This window comes from Narcine bancroftii, chromosome 4, assembly GCF_036971445.1.
Source record: "Narcine bancroftii isolate sNarBan1 chromosome 4, sNarBan1.hap1, whole genome shotgun sequence".
Classification (NCBI taxonomy): Eukaryota; Metazoa; Chordata; class Chondrichthyes; order Torpediniformes; family Narcinidae; genus Narcine; species Narcine bancroftii.
Genome location: NC_091472.1, coordinates 115,037,358 through 115,060,410, shown reverse-complemented (window position 1 = coordinate 115,060,410; position 23,053 = coordinate 115,037,358). Strand labels below are relative to the sequence as shown.

The 23,053-nt window shown below is 40.4% G+C and overlaps 1 protein-coding gene across 2 annotated transcripts in view; it reads right to left on the bottom strand.

Moving 5' to 3' along the window:
- Nucleotides 1–6,476: 6,476 nt before the first annotated feature.
- iyd (iodotyrosine deiodinase) overlaps nucleotides 6,477–23,053 on the bottom strand; it is a 50,818-nt gene continuing 34,241 nt past the window's right edge. The window contains exons 3-5 of one of the 2 annotated variants that reach the window (XM_069932488.1): nucleotides 22,071–22,230; nucleotides 16,753–16,906; nucleotides 6,477–11,267 (exon numbers count right to left, since the gene is read on the bottom strand). In XM_069932488.1, the coding sequence (XP_069788589.1) occupies nucleotides 11,229–11,267; nucleotides 16,753–16,906; nucleotides 22,071–22,230 (353 nt within the window). In that variant the 3' untranslated portion in view covers nucleotides 6,477–11,228. Of the gene's footprint in view, nucleotides 11,268–15,890; nucleotides 16,205–16,752; nucleotides 16,907–22,070; nucleotides 22,231–23,053 lie in introns of those variants that run through there. The other variant, XM_069932487.1, reaches the window with a different exon arrangement.

The window sequence follows — 23,053 nt, the reverse complement described above, 5'->3', positions numbered from 1 at the left end:
TTTGCCTGTGATGTACTGGGCTGGGTCCTATCAAACTCTGCCTTAAATACACCCAATAGCTTGGCCTCCACATCTCCCTGTGGCAACAAATTCCATAGATTCACCATTCTCTGGCTAAAAAAATTCCTCCACCTCTCTGTTCTAAGCAGGCACCCTTCAATCCTGAAGTTGTGCCCTCTTGGGAAACAGCCATTCTACATTTACTCTGCCCATGCCTTTCGACAATCGAAATGTTTCAATGAGATCCTCCTTTATTCTCATAAACTCCAACGTACGGCCAAGGGCAGTCAAACATTCCTCATATGATAACCTTTTCATTCCCAGAATCATTGATGTGAATTTCCTAAAGTCAGCACATCTTTCCTTAAATGAGGAGCCCAAAACTGTTCTTAATACTCCAAGTGTGAACTCGCCAGTGCCTTATAAAGCCTCAACATCACATCTCTGCTCTTATATTAAATTCCTCAAAATTTAATATATCCACCAACTCAACCTGCAAGTTTACCTTCAAGGTATTCTGCACAATTCATCAAATAAAATGCTTTCTGATTTTATTAAATATTCTCCTGTATTGCATCTGTTAAGATCTCACCTTGGGTAGTCTACCATACAGAATCCTATCCAATGACTTGCTGAAATTCATGTATACAATGTCTACAGATCTGTGAGAGACTTAGTGGTTGAAGGATACCAGCGGCTGAGGGACCCACAGGCTGCAGGTGACATGCGATGGGGGACCCACATGGGCTGCAGACTGCTAGAGACTGGCTCATGGGACCCAGGCATCAGTGCCAGGATTCAAGAGGGTGCTGAGGACTAAAAGGGTTTCTTAAAGACCTCTGGTGCTGAAGGCTTCCTGACTGTATTAAAATTTTGGACCTGGAGCTCAAGATGCCAATGAATCGAGCAGAAGTTTGTGCAGCTGCAGAAGCTGTGGGAGCACTGAAGAGAATTCATACACACTCAGTGACTCAGAAAGGTCTCTTCTTCGCTTCTCTTCCCCTTGTACTGCAAAGGATAGGGGGTGACACAAATGGCGATACTTTGCCTTAAGGCAGGGAGAATGCGATTTGGTGTAATATTACATATTATGTACCATTATATGACTCAATTAGACTCACAAGGCTCTACCTACATCTTACAAAGCCGTGCTGATTATTCCTGAGATGTCTTTGCTTCTCTTCTTCTTTGGCTTGGCTTCGCGGACGAAGATTTATGGAGGGGTAATGTCCACGTCAGCTGCAGGCTTCTTTGTGGCTGACAAGTCCGATGCGGGATAGGTAGACACGGTTGCAGCGGTTGCAAGGGAAAATTGGTTGCTTGGGGTTGGGTGTTGGGTTTTTCCTCCTTTGTCTTTTGTCAGTGAGGTGGGCTCTGCGGTCTTCTTCAAAGGAGGTTGCTGCCCGCCGAACTGTGAGGCGCCAAGATGCATGGTTTGAGGCGATATCAGCCCACTGGCGGTGGTCAATGTGGCAGGCACCGAGCTTTCTTTAGGCAGTCCTTGTACCTCTTCTTTGGTGCATCTCTGTCTCAGTGGCCAGTGGAGAGCTCGCCATATAACACGATCTTGGGAAGGCGATGGTCCTCCATTCTGGAGACGTGACCTATCTCCTTCCTTTTTTTATTATTAGTAGTGAGCTGTTTGTGTTAGTCAGTAGCCTCCGAAGGGAGGGGATTGAATTGGATATTTAGTGTTTTTATTTTATCTTGCTTTTTAAGGTATGTTAGGTTTCAGTACTATTTGTATTACTATACGAGATTTGTTAATACTTTATTTTATTGTTATGTACCTATGGGACATTTATTTAATAAACCAGTAAAAATATTGAAAAGGAAAGAATCTTCTCCAATTGAGTTAAACAGGAAAGTCTTTTGACGCTGACTGAAGAAAAATGCTGAGGTGATTTGGGGAGTGGGTAGCTCTCTGAATGAACAGGTGCCTGGACCGAGGATATCTCAGATCAAGTTCATGAGATTCTGAGGGAGGGTAACCAGACAGATGTCATGCTCCATATAGGAAGCAACGGAGAGAATAAGAAGGGTAATGAGGTCCTGAAAAGAGAGTTCAGGGAGTTAGGTGTGAAGTTGAAGGACATGACCTCCAAGGTTGTGATCTCAGAACTGCTACCCATGCCACGTGCTAGTGAGGTTAATGCAGTTTAATACATCACTAAGGAGATGGTGCAAGAGGGAGGGCTTCATATTTCTGGATCATTGGGCTCTCTTCCAGGGAAGGTGAGACCTGTAACACTGGGACAGTTTGCATCTGAACTGGATGGGGACTAGTATCCTTGTGGAGGAGGGTTTGCTCAAGCTGCGTTGGAGATTTAAACTAGATTTGCAGGGGGATGGGAACCAGAGTGCCGGAGTAGACAGTGGAGTGGAAGAGGACAAAGTTGATGATAAGAGTACATACAAAGACAGAAATCAAAGGGTTTTCATGATGGAAATAATGTTCTCAGGTGCATCTATTTCAATGCAAGGAGAATGATAGGAAAGGCAGATGATCTTAGAGCATGGATTGGCATGTGGAATTATGACTTTGTGGTCATTACTGAAACTTGGTTGCAGGAGGGGCAGGACTAGATTTGGCACTAGGTTCAAAGTTCTGGGCTTCAGATACAATAGAGCGGGAAGGATGAAATAGGGAGGAGTGGCTTTGCTCATCAAGGAAAAGATCACAGCTGTGCTCAGGCAGAGCAGACCAGAGGGCTTGTCTTCTGAATCTATATGGGTGGAGCTAAAGAAAGGGAAAAGAATGACCATTTTAATGGAGTTGTATTGTAGTCAGTGAGAATTGGAGGAGCATACCTGCAGGGAGATAGCAAACAGATGCATGAAACAAAGTTGTGATAGTAGGTGATATTAACTTTCCACATCTTGACTGGGACTCCCGTACTGTACAACAGCTGGATGGCTTAGAGTTTGTCAAATGTGTTCAGGAAAGATTTCTAAATCAATATGGCAAGGTACCAATTACAAAGAGTGCAATACTGGATCTCCTATTAGGAAGCGAGACAGGACAGATGACAGAAATATGTGCAGGGAACATTTTAGGTCCAGTGATCATAATGTCAATAGTTTGAAGATAGTGTTAGCCCCTTTCACATTGGTAACCCACTAAATAGGTGAGTAAATGTCCCATGTTACAGTACCGGGTGAGCTGTTCACATTGGACCATGAATTCCCTGGTTCATATGGATATCATGGATCTAAGGGGGGGGACCAAACCTCCAGTGGCGATGCTCCAAGTGACATATGTGCACAATGTGTAAAAGACTGTGAGAAAATCTACTGCAGTGGGCTTCAAACTGTTCAAACTTCGGACAAACCCACAGACCAACTCCCTCACAATCTGGCAGACCTCATGCCAAATCTAGGTTCCTGAGCCTACAGGTGACCCTCTCATATAACTGGCCATCCTTCACAGTCCTACACAAACTCCCCAGGTTGTATCAAAGCCCAGTTGATTTTTAGCCCCCACGGCTGGTTACGGAAACATTCACTCAATACCCACTAAATTGCCTGGTTCAACCCACGTTCAGATCAAGATAGATCTGGTCCTCGACAATTTTGGGGAAATGAGAAAAGATCTAGAAAGCTTTGATTGGGATAGGTTGTTTTCTGGCAAGGATGTGCTTGATAAGTGGAAGGCCATCAAAAGTGGAATTCCGAGCATTCCAAGTTTCTATAAGGATTAAAGGCGAGGTTAATAGGCAAAAGGATCCTTGATTTTCGAGGGATATTGGGGATATGGTTAAGAAGAAGAGAGGTGAATAGTAATTAGAGGCAACAAATAAAGTATTTGAGGACCATAAAAAATGCATGAAGAAACTTAAGGAGGAAATCAGAAAGGCTAAAAGAAGATATGAGGTGAAGGAAAATCCTAAGGGGTTTTACAGGTATATTAAGAGCAAAAGTGTAGTAAGGGGCAAAATTGGTCCCCTTGAAGATCAGAGTGATCATCTATGTATGGAGCTACAGGAGATGCGGCTATCTTAAATGGGTTTTCTGCATCTTGTAATTACTCAGGAAACTGAAATAGAGTCTGGGGAATTGAGGTAAACAAGTAGTGAGATAATGGAACCTATACAAATTAAAGAGGAGGAGGTGTTTGCCGTCTTAAAGTGAATAAAGATGGATAAATCCCTAGGACCTGACAAGGAATTCCCTCAGACCTTGAGGGCGACTAATGCAGGGGCCCTGGAAGATATATTTTATATGCCCTTAGGTCCAGGTGAGATGCCAGGGGATTGGAAGGTAGTTGTTCTGTTGTTTAAAAAAGGCTCCTAAATAATTCAGGAAATTATAGGCCAGTGTGCATGATATCAGTAGCATGCAAGTTACTGGAAGGTGTTCTATAAGATTTGGATAGTCAGACACTGATTAGGGATAGTCAATATGGTTTTATGTGTGGCAGATCATGTTTAACCAATCTAATAGAGTTTTTTTTTTGAGGAGATTGCCATGAAAATTGATGAAGGAAAGGCTGAGGATGTTGTCTTCATGGACTTGAGCGAGGCATTTGACAAGATCCCACATGTGAGTTAGTCAGGAAGGTTCAGCCACTCATTATTCATGCTGAATTAGATTCGACATTGGCTTTATAGAAGAAATCAATGAGTGGCAGTGGATGATTGCCTCTCTGACTGTGATTGTTGGTGTGCCTCAAGGATTGTTGCTAAGTTTATTGTTAAAAATACATTACTGGGGGTGTACGTTAAATCAGGGTAAATTGGGTGGCACAGACTCGTAGGCCGAAATGGCCTATTACTGTGCTGTATAACTAAATTTTAAAATTTTAATTTATTTGTCATCTATATCTAATATCTAGATGATAATGTGGTAAATTAGATCAGCAAGTTTGCAGATGACACAAAGATTGTATGTGCAGTAGACAGCAAGGAAGGCTTTCAAAGCTTGTAGAGGGATCTGGGCCAGCTGGAAAAAATTTGTTGCAAAATGGCAGATGGAATTTAATGCAGACAAATGTTCCAGTTTGGAAGGTCAAACCAAGGTACATACATACACGTTGAACAGTAGGATACTGAGGAGTGCAATAGAACAGAGGAATATGGGGATACAGATACTTAATTCCCTGAAAGTGGCATCACAGGTTGATAGGGTCATAGAGAGCTTTGGTGCACTAGCCTTCATTGATCAAAGTTTTGAGTACAGGAGTTGGGTTGTTATGGTCAAGTTGTATAAGACATTGGTGAAGCCAAATTTGGAGTGTTTTGTGCAGTGTTGGTCACCTAACTATAGGAAAGGTATCCATAAAATTGAAAGAGTGCAGAAAAGATTTACTAGGATGTTGCCAGAACTTGGGGAATTAAGTAAAAGGGAAAAGTTAAACAGGGTAGGACTTTATTGGCTGGAGTGTGGAAGATTGAGGGAGATTTGATAGAGGTGTACAAAGTTATGATGGCTATAGATAAATATCAATCGGTTTTTACCACTGGGGTTCGTTAAGATATAAACCAGATGACATGGATTAAGATTCAAGATGATCTTATTGTCATGCAATAAAATAGAAGATGTGATATCACACAAAATTTCCTTTAGTCTACCGTAAGGCAAAGATTCGCTATCACCAGAAATTGTCCAGCACCCCTTACATTCAGAGAAAGAGAAGCAAAAGAGTCCCCCCAAAGTCATTGAGTCTCAATGGATTCGCCTCCAGCATTCCTACAGTCTCCGCAGCCATCAGTCCAAACCATTAGCAACCAAAGCTCCAGACATGATCAGGAAATCTCTGACATGATCAGGAAATCTCCAGCACCCATGGAACATTCCCATATCCTGGTTATGATACCTGGTAACCCTTCAGCCTGATTTGAGCCAGTCTCTAGCAGTCCGCAGCCTGGTTGAGTCCCTTGAGCACAGCCCGCAGCCTGCATGGGTTGCTTACCTCAGGATACCAACAATCCGCTGCCTGTGTGTTCTTCAGCCTTATAGCCCCTCTCTGGTGCACTGCCATGGGCACCATCTCATGGGTCATGTCCTCAGCTTCAACCTCTCAAACAGGAGGGAGGGGTTGGGGTGATCTAATTTTCTAGTGCCCTGCACCAGTCCTCTGCTACCCTGGAGTTTGCAACCCCTCATGGCTGTTGCTTATCATTGGCACCTCCATCTTGGTCCCAGATCCCACGGTCACAGAAATTTAAAATAAACCATCGTTGGCTCCTTTAACTGGCTTGTTAAAGCCTGTACAGAGCTGATGGCAGTCAGACTGGGTTTTGGACCCTGTGGGAGAACTACTGTATCTCTGCTCCCAGCAGGTCTGCACAAGCAGCAGTGTTGCTATTAGAGCATCTCTGGCAGCACCGCCAATTTTTTTTGAAAGTGGAGAAGCTTGGGGGAACTTCTTTACACTCAGAGTGATGAGAGTCTGGAATGAGCTGCCAGCTGAAGTTGTGAATGCAGGCTCAATTTTAACATTTCATTTCTTTTAAAAATACTTTTATTGATTTGGTAGTGAGAAATATTATGTTATATATTGTCTACATATGAGTTACATATCTTTTATATAATGCAATACAGAATATGAATCATAAGTGATTTATACATTGTCTTGCACACAATGCTCGAATAAAATGGAAATTCCCTTATGAAAACTTCACCTCATATTCTAATATTACAACATATTAATTGTTGGTTATCTATTTAGACTAATCTCTTCTACTTATAAATGAAAATAGAGAAAAAAGAAAAAAAAACCCACATTCTAATCTACCCCTCCCACTAAACACAGTAATCAGTGAATAATATGTAAAGAAATGGGTCCCATATCTTGTCAAATTCAATCTTGATCTCTTTAATGTTTTATATAGTTTTCTGTAAACTCAATGAAGATATAATGCATTTGACAGCATATAAGAACCCCCCCCCTTTCCCCACCCCCCAAAATAAAAATTGCTTCAAAAACACCTTGGGTCCAATATCCGAAGGTAACATTTTGGTGCAAGATGGCAACAGGAGGAAAGAGCTCAAACTACTCACTCATGCTTTCCGGAGTCACCATTTCTACTCACTTCCCCCAGTAAGAAGGGTCACTCTCTCCCTCCTTCCTGCCCGCCAGCTCTCTGTCTCTCTCTCCCTCCCATCGCTCACTCCCTTGCTCGCTCCCTCCTGTCAGGCCTCGATGATCAGGTTTAGTTAGAGGAGCCTGATAATCAAGGCTCAGCGATCCCCTTAAAGCAATGAGGGAGACAGCAAGTGAGGGAAGGAGGGAGGGAGCGATGGGACCCCTGGGCAAATTAAATGAGGTAAATAAATTAAAACAATTTTTTTCCTGAAATGTCATGCTAAAAATGGGTGGGGGGGGTTCTATATGCCAGTGGCTCCTATATCCAGTCAAATATGGTAATATCCTGTACCCATTATATATGAATTGGTGCTAAGTCATCCTTCCATTTCATCAAAATTGCTTGTCTGGCTATCAATGAAGTAAAAGATACTATTCTTTTATCATTTAAGAAAAATCTGGGCAGGTATGTGTGGACTGGGTGCAGGTCAGTGGGGCAAGGCAGAATAATAGTTCAGCACACACTAGAAGGGCCTGTTTTCTGTGTTGTAATGTTCTGTTCTAATGTCCTCTGGAAGTGGGTGGGGAGCTCTCCTTTCCTTTTCTTTGTTCTCCATTTGGTGAGCTACCCCCTCTGCCTATCATAGCTTTTTTCTTCTGTCTTCCCACCTATAACCTGTTGACTTGTGCTCCTTCCCCTGCCCTTCTTCTCCTCCCCTCAACCTTTTTAATCAGGTACCTGCTCTTTGTTCAGACCCAAATTATTAGTTACTCTTTATTTTCTATAAATGCTGCATGACCTGCTATGTTTCTCCAGCACTTTCATGTATTGGGTGGGGGGGGGGGGGGGTGGACCGTAACACAGTTAGCGTAGTGGTTAGCTCAGGACTTTTACAGCACCAGCGACCTTGGTTCAAATCCCGTGCTCTCTGTAAGGGGCTTGTATGTTCTCCTCATGTCTGTCTGCGTTTCCACTGGGTGCTCCAGTTTCCTCCCATCCTTCAAAATGCACGGGGGTTGTTGGAGTTGTAGGCTAATTGGTGTATTTGGGGGCCATGGGTTTGTAGGCCAGAAGGGTCTGTTACCGTGTTGAATCTAAAATTAAAAAAAATTGCTTTCCTCTCCAAATTCCACCCCACTTACGTAAGACTCACTTGTCTATGATTCCCACGATTCTTCCTCTTAACTTACTTAAATGAAGGGATTACATTTGCCATTCTCCAATCCTCCAGTACCTCTTGGTGGCCAGGGAGGAAGCAAAGATCATGGCCAATGCACCAGCAATCTCTTCCCTTGGTTCCTGTAAAAACCTGGAATCATTGCATCCAGACCCGTGGACCTATCTAAACCCTTTGGACTATGAGCATTTTTGACCTTTCATAATATATACTCCAGACTGGGTCCATGGGTAAATTATAGTATGAACACCAGTATGAACCAGCTGGTGGTTGGGTACAAAACCAGTCCTGGAAAACAGGGACACAGAGTATATGCACTTGTTGGTAGTCCCTGAAAACAGAGACATGGAGTCCAAAGGGTTAAGAAGATCCAACACTTCCTCTTTCTTAATCTAAACAAGCTCCAGCTCCAGCTCATTAACATGTTCTACTCTGACTTCACATTCACGAAGGTCGCTCTTCCTCCTGACCACTGAAGCCAAGTATTTATATACTGTAAGGCCTCCAACACTTGCTCTCCCTCCAGGCACACATCACATTCTTTATCCCTCATAATACTTCCCTCACTCTTGTCATTCTTTTGCTATTCACTCTGTGAATAACGTATCAGGGTTTTCCTTAATCTTGCTTGCCAAGGTCTCCTCATGTCCTCTCCCAAGTCCATTTTCACACTCCTTGCTGACGACCCATATAATTCACATGAGAACTTCCTTACTTTTGTTTCCTAAAACTTATGAATGCTTCCTTCATCCTCCTGACTAGCTGCCACAGCTTTCTTGTCAACGTGGCGCCTTAACATTACCATCTGTTCCCTGTTGCATTGAGACAAACTACCGGCATCACCTACGGCTCCTAGAACGCTTCCATCAGTGCTGTCTCCGCTCCATCCTCAACATTCATTGGAGTGACTTCATCACCAACATCGAAGTACTCGAGCTGGCAGAGTCCGCAAGCATCGAATCCACGCTGCTGAAGACACAACTGCGCTGGGTGGGTCATGTCTCCAGAATGGAGAACCGTCGCCTTCCCAAAATCATGTTATATGGCGAGCTCTCCACTGGCCACCAAGACAGAGGTGCACCAAAGAAGAGGTACAAGGACTGCTTAAAGAAATCTCTTGGTGCCTGCCACATTGACCACCGTCAGTGGACTGATATCGCCTCCAACCGTGCATCTTGGTGCCTCACAGTTTGGCGGGCAGCAACCTCCTTTGAAGAAGACCACAGAGCCCACCTCACTGACAAAAGACAAAGGAGGAAAAACCCAACACCCAACCCCAACCCACCAATTTTCCCTTGCAACCGCTGCAACCGTGCCTGCCTGTCCCACATCAGACTTGTCAGTCACCAACGAGCCTGCAGCAGACATGGACATACCCCTCCATAAATCTTCGTCTGTGAAGCCAAGCCAAAGAAAAGAATATAAATGCTCAAGGGAAAAATGAATTAAAAGATGTACTGATTGGATGAGAAGATGTAAAAAGGGAAGAGGCATTATTGAAGCAAAATCCTATTGTGGTAAAGGCTCTGTATTTTCTAAGCAATTAATTTGGATGTTGCTCTTTGCTTTCTAGTTAACTTTCTGCCAATTGTCATTTTTTTTAAACGAGGAGGCTGTTGTCTATTCAAAAGGATCAGTCTTTATCTGGTGGGAATGACAATGACAGATTATAATATATATTATGACAGACTATTGTATTCTTGGTTATTGTTTACCATTTTAATTTCTGGATTACACTTCCATTACCAATGTCAGTGAGGTGATTGACTACATACCTATCCATTGCGCTGCCTAGTTGATTGTAGCTTTCACTTTCAATCACTCTTTCAATCTTTGCTGTCAAAATATCAGAGAGAAGTGCTGCAGGGATAAAATGGCAGCTGTGGTTATAGCAAGCATGTGTATTTTACCTTGCTTCAAAATATTCCCTTGTATTTTGCCTTTGATCGTACCTTCATAATTATATAGATTGGGGTGCTAACTTCAAACTAACCTTTTATCCCTCACCGACATGGATCTTGTTTCTCATGTTTAAAGATGACCAGAAATATTCAAACTGTAGATTGGAAAGAACACTAAATAGGCAATCTTCTGTTCCTTTAACTGTTAACCTATTGGCTTGGCTATTTTAATTCAATATCTTTTTGGATTCACTGACTGATTGTCTGAATTGGCTGGAGATATTTAGCATCAAGTTCTGAGTCTTCATCATTATTGTTTTAAACAATGGAAATTTAAGTTGTTCATAGCTCTGCTGACTGGCTTGTCCAATTTATTCTGCAAATCGAGGTGTGTTGAAGTTCTCAACAGTGAGAGTTTGATATGGTTCGTCAAATACAGTTTACATTTCTCTCTTTGGTATATATATCTTTTTTCTTGAGTACAGTTTAGTTATCAAGAATTAGAAATCTTGCCTGTTCCACAGGAAAAAGAACCTCAGGATTATACGTGATGTCATTATGTACTCTGACAATTGAAATTTGAACCGAGACACCACTGCACATGAGCGTAAAGCCCTGCAAAAGGTAGTGGACACTATGAAAAGTTTGGGAAAATAATTAGTGTAACTCACTAATTATGCACCGGGTACTGCTCTTTTTCCTGCATGTTGATGTTTGTCACATTATTTCTAGTATGGTGAGAAAGGTTCTTTTGCAAGCAGTCTCATGGGTTAGGTCTAACAAAAATAATCTGCTGGAGGAACTTAACAAGTCAACCAGTACCAGTGGGAGAAAAAGAACTGTCAATGTTTCAGGCTGGAGCTCTTCATCAAGATTCTTGTTATTTGTTCCAGAATGTAGTATCTGCAGTCTCTTGTGTGTCACCAGGTTAGCTCTAACATTCATAAGGCCAGATTAAGTGGAAGAACAAGAAGTAAAACACGAAAGTCTGCAGACACCATGGTTGAAGTAAAAACACAAAGCTGGAGAAACTCAGCAGGTCAAGCAGTGTCCTTTATATAGCAAAGATATGTTTCAGGCTTGAACACTTGATACTCTCTCTCTGCTTCTTCTCTTCTTTCTTTAGATAGCCTCTCTACTCTTCATATTTAGCTTCATTCTCTGCAAAATTATGACATTTACATTTGCTGTGAACCTTTTTGTTTGGCTTAATTTTAACCTTATCTTTAGTCTTTGAGAGAGCTCCTGATTTGGATGCCCTTCCAACCAGGAATGCACCCAAGAACTGAGAGCTCTCTATTGTTCAATTAAGTTTTTAGTCAACCAATTTTTAATTTTAATTGATGCCAAATCCCTTTGAGCTATTACCACGCTGAATCTCTAAATTAAAAATTAACATTAAATTACACTCAATGAAGTTAACCCTCTTTCAATTATGTAATTTTACACTCAAGTATCCTTGAGCCTTTTCAACAACCTTTCTAATCCTGATGAAATTAGAATCACTGTTAGCCAAATGGTCTGAAGCATGCTTCAGTTTCTGCACTTCATCCCCCAGAATCAGAATTTATTGTCTATAGACCATAGAACACTACAGCACAGAAAACAGGCTATTTGGCTCTTCTAGTCTGTGCCGAAAACATCATACCACTAGTCGCACTGACCTGCACCCATTCCCTAACCCTACAGACCTCACTGAACCATGTGTCTATCCAGTTTATTTTTTAAACTTAAATGTGAACCCACATTTACCATGTCAGATAGCAACTTGTTCCACACTCCCACCACTCGCTGAGTGAAAAGATCCCCTTAAACCTTTCCCCTTTTACCTTGAAGCCATGTCCTCTTGTATTTATCTCTCCTATTCTAAGTGGAAAGAGCCTACTTGCATTTACTCTGTCTATACCTCTCATAATTTTGTAAACCTCTATCAAATTTCACTTCATTCTTCTATACTCCAAGGAATAAAGTTCTAAGCTGTTTAATCTTTCCCTGTAACTCAATTCCTGAAGACTCAGCAACATCCAAGTAAATCTTCTCTGCACTCTTTTGATCTTACTGATATCCTTACTGGAGTTTGGCCACCAGAACTACACACAATACTCCAAATTTGACTTCACAAATATCTTATACAACCTCATCATAATATCCCCATTCCTGTACTCAATACTTTGATTTATGAAGGCCAAGATGCCAAAACCTCTCTTTATAACCCTATCCAACTGTGATACCACTTTGAGGGAATTATGGATCTGAATTCCCAGATCCCTTTGTTCCTCCACACTTCTCCATGCCCTACCATTTATTGTGTATGTTCTACCTTGGTTTGTCCTTCCAAAATGCAACACCTCACACTTTTCTGCATTAAATTCCATCTGCCATTTTTCTGTCCCATTTTTCCAGATGGTCCAGATCCCTCTGTAAGTTTTGAAATCCTTCCTTGCTGTCCACAATGCCTTCAACCTTAGTGTCATCAGCAAACTTGCTGATCTAATTTACCACATTATCATCCAGATTATTGATATAGACAACAAACAACAATGGCCCCAGCACCAATCCCAGAGGCACACCATTAATCACAGGCCTCCAGACTGATACCACCACTCCCTGTCTTCTCCCATTCAGCCAATTTCAAATACAGTTTACAACCTCTCCATGGATGCCTAGTGTCTAAAGCTTCTGTACTAGCCTCTCGTGTGGGACCTTGTCAAAGACCTTACTAGGTCCATGTAGACAACATTAATAGCCTTTCCTCACCTACTTTCTTGGTAGCTGCTGCAAACTCTATAAGATTCGTGAAACATGACCTACCACGCACAAACCCAAGCTAACTATCCTCAATCAGTCCTTGGCTGTCCAAATACTTGTACACTCGATCTCTCAGAATACCCTCCAATAATTTACCTATTATTGATGTAAGACTCACTAGCCTGTAATGTCCTGGTTTACTTTTGGAGCCTTTTTTAAACAACAGAACAACATGAGCTACCCTCTAATCTTCCGGCACTTCACCAGTGGATAAGGAAGTTTTCAATAATCTTGAACATGTCACAAAATTTGTTGTTTTGCCGCAGCATCACAGTGCCAAATTTATATAAACCACCTTATAAAATAAATAAAAATAATGCAAGAAAAAGTAAAAGGCAAAGTAAGGTAATTTCTATGGTTCATTGTTCATTCAGGAATCTGATGGCATAGGGGAAGAAGGTGTCCTTGTGGTGCTGAGTGCTTATTTTCAGGCTCCTGTACCTTTTTCCTCAATGGTAGCAGAATGAAGAGAGTATGATCTGGGTTTTGGGGATAATTGAGGATTAAAACGCACCCTCATGTAGATGTTCTTGATGAAGACTAGTGCCCATGATGTCACAGGCCGAGTTAACAACCCTCTGGAATTTATTCTTTCCTGAGTGTTGGCACCTCCATACCAGACAGTGATGCAACCAGCCAGAATGCTCTCCATGGTACACCTGTAGAAATTTTCAAGTCTTTAGTGACATCCTGAATCTCCTCAAAGTCCTCACAAAGTATAGCCACTGGTGAGCCTTCTTTATGCTTGAATTGACGTTGAATTGACCCAGAAATTTGAAGTCCTTGACTGAACCTTCGATCAGGATTGGTTCATGTTCTCCTGATTTCTTCCTCAAGTCCACAATCATATCCTTGGTTTTGCAAGTTTGTTGTGACACCACTCGACTAGCTTATTTATCTCCCTCCTGTACACTTCTTCATTGCCGTCTGTGATTCTTCCGACAATTGTGGTGTCTTCGGCAAATTTATAGACATCATTTGACTTATGCCTAGCCATACATTCATAGGTGTATGTGAGGTAGAGCAGTGGGCTAAGCATACATCATTGAGATGTGCCTGCATTGATCTTCAGTGAAGAGGAGACATGCTTCCAATTCGTACTGACTCTGGTCTTCTGATGAGGAAGTCCAGGATTCAGTTGCAGAGGGTGGTGCAGAAGCCCAGGGATTGGAACTCATTAACCAGCACTGAGGGAATAATGGTATTGAAGACTGAGCTGTAGTCGATGAAATGCTGCTGTTGACGAGGTGAACCAGAGCTGAGTGGAGAGGCAATGATATTGTATCTGCTGTGGAGTAATTGTGACTAGCCCCATCACTTTCATCTTCATTGGGCTTGAAGTACAATGATTAAGAAACCACTCAATGCATACATTCAGGCATTGTTCCCCATTTTTACCCTTTATTTGTTCCAATTTCTGTCAATAATGGTGATCATATATCTCATTATCAATACTCTTGAAGGTCTTTATCCAATTGCCGTACAAATTGTTCTTCTTTTACCTTCCCACGATTTGCAATCTTTGATTTATATTAGGTAATAAACTTTAAGATCTTTGATTCTAACCAGTTTATTGTGCGATTGAATATTACAGTGCTGTTGCAGGTTCCAGCTGTTTTCCATCTTTCTTGAATCTCTTGTAGCCAATAATATTGTTCCCTTCTTTAAGTCAAGTCTCTATTATTACATTTGTAGCCAGCAGCTAGGATATTTATTTACCATGCCTTGCAGATTGAGGCATCACCCACTTTGGACTCTTATTTTTAAACTATTTTTCATTTAAGGTATTTAGCTCTCCTGATCTAAAATGCATCTTGATTTTTATTTTCCATAGTTCATTGTGCCACTTATTTCCTTCCCAGATTAGTGCAGCCTCTCCTCTACAGCATGAGTTCACAAATTACAGCATTGTTGTTGTGCAATTCTTCTATCCTGATCAAGACTTCTGCTCCAGAACAGAACTTCAGAAACTTTGTCTCCTGAACCAATTCCACAGTAATATCTGAACCAATTTTACCGACTTGTCCAATGGTCAGTGATGTATGGCATTTGTAATGCAGAGGTTACAACCATTGGGAGTCCACTCTTTGACTTTCTATGCACCTGTGACTTCAGGGAATCAACCCTATGTCATCTGTTTCCCCCAAGGCCACAACTTCTGGCTATTCTCATTGCACCCCTTAAAATATTCTGCATTCTCTTTAGGATGTTCTTTATATCTCTACTCGGGAAGTAACATAAATGTCCATCTCTTCCTCTGATTGTTGAATTCATGGATCACAGTAGTTATATGCAATGCTGGGCTTCTTGTTTAGTCCTTTGCTACATTGTAATGGATGTATTCTAGATCATTGTTTCCAAGGGTACATTGTTTCCCTTGCCTATATTCAATACTAAGTGTGCCACACAGGGAATATTCCTGACAATGTGTGTTGTAGAATGGATTGTCCACTCACCGTTCTCCAGGATTTCCTGTAGTACCAATGTGACCTTCTCCAATATATACATTCCATGAAATTCTCAGTCTGCTGCATGCCCTGCTGAGTTTGAGTCTGAGAAACTGGAGGAAGTTTTTGTATTGAGAGTAATTCTGGAGACCTGAATGTCCTGCAATTCTCTAGCATGACAGAAGTAGTGGCCAATGACTCCAAGCTATCCTGGCATCCTTCTTTAAAGTTTAACTGCTATGATGGTAGCCTCTGCTTTGTCAACTGGAATTCATAACCTTTAATCTAATTAATACTGATTAAAGAATGACTGTTTTGAGAATTGTGCTCTAATGTGCTATATTTCCAATAGTGGAATTGTGGGACTCGATTAATCTTTAGGCAGTCCAAATTGAGAAAGTGAGATGTGTATCAGATTTCCAATGATTGAATTTTGAACTAGGTGGCACGATTTCTGAACACTTGGATTTTGGACATTGATTCCGGTTCCCTACTCTGTGAGGTTGCCCAAGCTGCGCCAGAAGACCAATTGGGTAAAGTGGGTTTTGTTCCCATTGTGATTTATTGGAGAATTTGGGTGGGATAATGCAGTCATGAATGTACTACAAGCTGTAGATTTAGACAAGCATCCATCTACCGACATTGAGTTATTTCAATAAGTTACACAAAGACCATAATTTCTTCCAATGGCTTGCGTTTTAAGTCTGGCACAGTGGCATCTTTTGCCGGGTACCCAACCGGCAGCAGCAACAGCAGCTTTTCATTCACTGGGCGTCCAAGGATTTCACGCACCCGAGGGCCACAGTTCAGAGGAGTCGAGGTTACTGTTGCTAGGCCAGCATTCTGGATAGGGAGGCAACAAAATAAATGCATCATGAAAATTTTTACCAACAAGCTTTTTCACTTTCAGCTCAGAGCCCAAGATCAATTTTGTATTTCATTTCAGTCACATCCTATACAACAACGGGCTTGAATTATTTATTGATTGCTTCTCTGCGAAACATTACTGTTTGAGTGGTTTCCCACTGTGATTCATTGACGTGATACCTTAACTTTTGAGAAAGTACCACTCTTAAATGTTGATGTAGGTCATGTTTTCAGTATTGTTTTGAAGGTACTGTGCTGTAAATCTGCTGAATTCAGATGCAAATTTAAACTGAAGCCTTTTCTCAGATCAATAGCATTTGAAGTCAGTGACCTGACCATGACTTCAATGCCATTTGTAGATTCGGTGAATGTGATGACGACTCTTTCCTAATGCTGAAAGAATGTTAGTAGGACACAGAGATCTCTGAACAGGTTCAGATAATTTTCATCAACTGTATAGCCCATGGATTAATAGCAGGTCTAATAAAGTTAATGAATGATTGTAGTTTACAATTTCAGATTACCTGCAGTGCTGCCAAAAGAATTCCACAGGAAATTGAAACACTAATCTCATTGTAATAATGGGTCCTCTTGCCGGTGGATAGAATTCCATAAGTTTGCTTAAATATCAAGATAAGATAAGGTGCAGTATCCAGGTACTCTTTAATCCAGTTTGTCCTACAAACAACAAAAGAACAATAATTATGTGGTTTAAATAATTTCCTGGTATCGTTTGGAGTATTGAGGACATGATGAACTAAAGCAGTGGCTTAAGGCTTAAATTTGTATTTATTGATAAGGGGAGGATCCTCCAAATAGGAACAACAAATGACTTTCCGCTCAAGGTCACACTGATAAACACAGGTGGATGCATTCTTGCATTACAACATCATGTGGAACCAAACAACTTCCTGATCAATGCCCTTTCTAAGGTACACAATATACAGCACCTAAACAACAGATGAGTTGTGATTGCATTTTGTTTGATTTACAGAATGCATTGTAGTACAGCACACACCAGGGCTATTCCAAATTATAATTATTATCATTATCATCCTCTGTCAGGATGGGCTTAGACTCCTGGGGCATTGGGACCATATAACCATTTACGGAGCGGAAACAGGCCATATCAGCCTTTCGAGTCTGCACCGGTTCACTAGAACAACTCCACTAGCTCAAACCTCCCACTCACTGCCAATAACCCTCCAAACCCCTCATCTCCATGTAAATTTCATCTTCCACCTATCTATTTAGCCATCCAGTACCTTCATAGAAACTAATAACATCCAGACGTTTCAAATTTTTATCCTGCACATCTGATGTGCAATGACAAACTCTAGCAAGGTTAAGATGGCAGGAGGAGGGATCCCAATAAATTAGCATTCTTAAAGATGGAAGAACAGATGTATCCCACAGAGTAAAGATAGTTTTGAGAAAAATGTGATCCACACAAGCTGGATGGTTTGCAGTCTAGAGAAGTGAGCCTGATAACCTTGAGGAGGTGCTTGTTTGTTCTATAGGGGATTGGATGCCTGAGCAGGGAATTAGAGAATGGAAAAAGGAGAAAAACAAAATGACAAAATATAGAAAGCAAAAGTGAAGGGAAAGACAGATAAGAAACAAATGGAATTACAACAGAACGAAACAATGATTAATGCAAGGGAAGGTAGAAAAATCAGGATCTCTATCCAAATGCACATTGCTTCTGAATCCAAATCAATTAACTTACAACACTGAGACAAACAGGCTTGATCTGATCATTGTAAAGGAGACCTGATTACAAGTTCCTAAAGCTGGGACTCAAAACTTAAGAGACATTTGATTTTGAAGGTCAGGAGGTGAAGAAAACATAGAATGTTACAGGCCCTTCAGCCCATGATGTCACACTGACCTATGGAAACCTACTCTACAAAAATCTAAATTTTCCCTACCTCACACTCATAACCTATTTTTCTTACATTTATGAGTGAATACTCCCTTTCTATTTCTGACTTCCAATGACTCAGTGGACAATCTGTCTACTAAGGTCTCCCTTTCTGAAGCTGTTATGCTATCCCGAATTAGTAAGTCCACCCCTCCCCTTATATTCCTCCCTCCTTATCCCTTTTGAAACATATAAATCCCAGAATTTGCATCAGTCAATCCTGTCCTTGTGTCATCCATCTGTGTAATGGCACAACATTGTAATTCCATGTACTGATCCATGGTCTACGTTTATCACCCTTATTCTTTTTTTTTTTAAATTTTTTTATTTTTCACACCATAAATCACATTAGCCATGATATACACTATTTCTTTTTCACACATATACAGTGACTTTTTCTCCCCCCCCCTTTCCTCCCAAACCACCCCCCCACCCCCCCCTCTCATCCATTTTAGGTATACAATCTAGGTTGCATTAAGCCAGTCAGACAATGTTGTCATTCAACAAAATTACACCAGAAATTCTACTTAGTCCATTCTTTTCTTTCCTTCTCCTTCCATCAACTTAGGTAATGTTTGTCCCTGGTAGGTTTTCGCTATTGTATTTAATGTAAGGCTCCTATACTTGTTCGAATATTTCAATATTATTTCTTAACCAATATGTTATTTTTTCTAATGGAATACATTTATTCATTTAAATTTGGTAGTTTCTTCCTTTTAATTTGGTTATGTATTCCATTAATATTTAAAGACATATAGTTCAGCGTAGCCCTTTTATATTTTGTTTATCTTCTCTTTCCGTTTTTCCATCATTACCTTTCCTCCTTTTCCATTTCTGTTTTCTTATTTTCAACTCTTTATAAGACAACATTCCTGCAACATCTAACATTTTCCTTATTCTCCTATTTCTATCTTATTTATCCCCAATCTCCCCTTCACCTCCTGAGTTGTCCTTTATCCCTTGTCGGACAACCACATCTCCCCTCTCCATTTGGATTTGCGAATCCACTCGCAAGCGTCAACTGATTTTGCAGTGACCGCTATTTCCCCCCACCCCGCCTCCACCAGAAAAGATTTCACTTTTCATATGTCACACAGGTCCTTCTTTTAATTCCCTCCTTATTCTCTCTATTCCATTACCTTCCCTTATTAATTCTTGTCTATACTATCTATATTTTCCTCTAAGTACAGATACATTCATGTATGCTCATTGTCTCTATTCACTCTTATACCTCTTTACCTGCATACATATCAATCGTGATCATTTTTACTCTCATTACCCGTCTTCATCCCTCAGTCTATTTTTGTCTTTACCCACATACATATCAGTCGTGATCATTTTAACTCTCATTACCCGTCTTCCTCCCTCAGTCTATTTTTGTAATTGTTCTGCAAATTTTCGTGCTTCTTCTGGATCCGAGAATAGTCTGTTTTGTTGTCCTGGAATAAATATTTTCAATACCGCTGGATGCTTTAGTATAAATTTATACCCTTTCTTCCATAAAATCACCTTTGCTGTATTGAACTCTTTTCTCTTCTTTAGGAGTTCAAAACTTATATCTGGATAAATGAAGATTTTTTGCCCTTTATACTCCAGTGGTTTGTTGCCCTCTCTTACTTTTTCCATTGTCTTCTCCAGTACCTTTTCTCTTGTAGTATATCTTAGGAATTTTACTACAATAGATCTTGGTTTTTGTTGTGGTTGTGGTTTAGAGGCCAATACTCTATGTGCCCTTTCTATTTCCATTTCATGCTGTAGTTCTGGACATCCTAGGGTCTTAGGGATCCACTCTTTTATAAACTCCCTCATATTCTTGCCTTCTTCATCTTCCTTAAGGCCCACTATCTTTATGTTATTTCTTCTGTTATGGTTTTCCATTGTATCTATTTTTTGAGCTAGTAGTTCTTGTGTCTCTTTAGTTTTTTTATTAGATTTCTCCAATTTCTTTTTTAAGTCTTCTACCTCCATTTCTGCTGCTACTGCCCGCTCTTCCATCTTGTCCATTTTTTTTCCCATTTCTGTTAAGGTCATCTCCATTTTAATTATTTTCTCTTCTGTGTTGTTTATTCTTTTTCTTAAATCCTTAAATTCCTGTGTTTGCCATTCTTTAAATGACTCCATGTATCCTTTAATAAGAGCAAGTATATCCTTTACCTTGCCTATCTTTTCTTCTTCTATTTCACCATACTCTTCCTCTTCTTCTTCCTCTGGGTTGACCATCTGTTGTTTCTTTGTTGCCCTTTCCTCCTCTTCTTTCTTGTTTCTATTGTCTTCTGTGGTCTCTTCTTGCTGCAGGTGTTCTGCAGCTGTCGTTGCCGGCTGTGGAGATCGACTCCCCAGCTGGTCCCCCCTCCCGTCGGTGTGTTTTTTTTCATTCGCATCGCGCATGCGCGAAACTTCGCGCATGCGCGGTTGCGCACTTTTGCTCGGCTCTGCGAGCCATTTTTGTAGTCCATTATTTACCGACCTGAGGGAGCGGGTTTCTCTCTCCGCAGCGGGCCTCTTCGGACAGGTAAGGCCTTCACCTTTTTCCTCCTTTGTCTTCTCTTCCTCTCTTCTTACCGTTGCTTTCGACTTTTCTTTTTTTGTCGCCATCTTCTTTCCACCTTTATACTCACTTTTCTGTAACTTTTATTTCTGTGCCTTTGTGTTTTCTCTTGTTTTTCCCGACTTTTCTGGAGAGGGCTGGAGTTCACCGTCCGGCCACTACTCCATCGCGTGACTCCTCTATCACCCTTATTCTTAATACTCAATGGTCTTACTCTCACTCTAACCCTCACCGCTGCTATAAAGAAACTAACAAGCACCAACTTTCACCAGTGCTTTTCAATTCCCCAACTCTCACTCTCAGTGCTGCTGTAAAGGTGGTGGGGCAAAGAGATGAAATTAGTAGTTGTAAGATGATCTCGGCTTGGAAGATGCAGAGTGCATTTGGGTGGAAATTTTAAAAAAGGCAAGAGAAAGAAAACATTTGCATCTCTCTAAACATTAGTCAAACTGCAGGGGAGTATATAAATGAATTAACATGGACAGAAGATTAGATAATTACAAGGAAAGAGTGAGTAGAAATGAAGGAATAATTTTCAGATTAGGGTGCCACTGACATCAGTATTGGGAATCCAGCCACTTACATTTTTAACAAATGATTTAGAGGAAGGAATGAAATATAATGTAAAATTTGTGGATAATATTAAAGAGGATGGCAAGGGTAGTATTAAGGAGGAATCAAACAGCGATAATAGATTAATTCCATGAATGGGCAAAAGGTCGGCAAATAGGATGTTTTAATTTGGACGGAAGCATGCTAAAATGGAACATTACCCCAATGGAGAAAGACTGCAGAAAACTATACACAAAGAGATGTGAGCGTCCTCACATATGAAATACTAAAAGCAGATCATGAAAAGTGTTATACAAATGCAAGTGATTTCCTCTCCTTTAACTGGCACTTTAAAATCAGCCATCAGTTAAGATCTGATTCCACTGTTTCCATTATTTTTATCTGCTCCTGCACTTTTCTTTCTCACTTTATCTCCTTTCCCAGTTGTTTCTCCCTCTACCCGCCTCAGCCTCTCGACCCCACACCTTCTGTCCTGATTCCATCACCCTCTGGGCCTCCTTCCCCCTTTATGTAATTTGTAATTTCACCTTTTTTAAAATCTTAATCTAGATAAAGGACTCAAACCCAGAATGTTGACTGACTATTTTGTCTGTCCTGCTGAGTCCCTCTGGCAATTCTTTGTCGGGTAAAGATCAAGACATCAGAATTTTGACATCATTCCTTAACTCATCATTTTGACTTTAAACTTTCTCCACAGATGTTTTCTGACAATGAAGATCTCCAGCATTTCCTTTTCTATTTCAGGTGTCTGGCATCTGCAATATTTTGCTTCCAACTCATCCTCTGATTGAATTTACCTCAATTTCTTTATGTCAGAGACCCAGCTGTTCCCCATTCTTTTCAGGTAATTCATTTTTTCCTCTTCCTCAATTATTTTTCGAATTTGGTGCTTCATTCCTTTATCTTGTATGATGACAAAGGTCCAGGGTTCCGTGTGTGCTCCACTTGGAGCAGTCCCTTTAAGAAAGGTGGGAAAATAAGTCTGATAATGCAAGGCTATCATTTTTAAAAAAATTATTTATTCAATCATGGTGCATATGTTGAAATATACAATTAATGAATAAAACTTGAAGAACAATACACAAAATACATACAGGATATTTTAAAACTAATCCCCTACAACTCCCACCCCCTCTAACCTACCCCAAAAGAAAAAGAAGGAAAAGGCGGAGATCACCTATAACATCAGAATTCATCAATTACCATGGTTTGGAGTAACACCACTACTGTGCAGAAAAGAGATTTAACAATTCAACCCCTATAATCCAAATACGGACTCTGTTTTACAATAAAAAAGATAATTATCACATAAATTATATGTTATCTATTCCAATGGAATACAAGACCTCAACTCCATATTCCATCTCTGAATACTCAAATCAGTCTCATTTTTCCAAATAATTACCAAACATTTTCTAGTCACAGCTAATGCCAATCTCAAAAAAAGCAATTTGAAATCTATTTAATTTTAATTTTAAACTTATCCTCTTAATATTACCCAACAAAAATACTAAGGAATCTAATGAAAATTTCACTTTCAAAATAACTTCTAAAAATTCCTTAAGTTTATTCCAAAAAGGTTTCACTGTTTCACATGACCAAGTAGAATGTAAAAAAAAACCTACATCCATATGACACCTAAAACATAAATCCAAAGAAATAAAATTATATTTCCTTAATTTTTGGAGTTAAATATAATTGATGAATAAAATTATAATGAACTAATCGATACCTTACATTTACAATTCTAGTCATACTATCCCTACATAAATTCATCCAA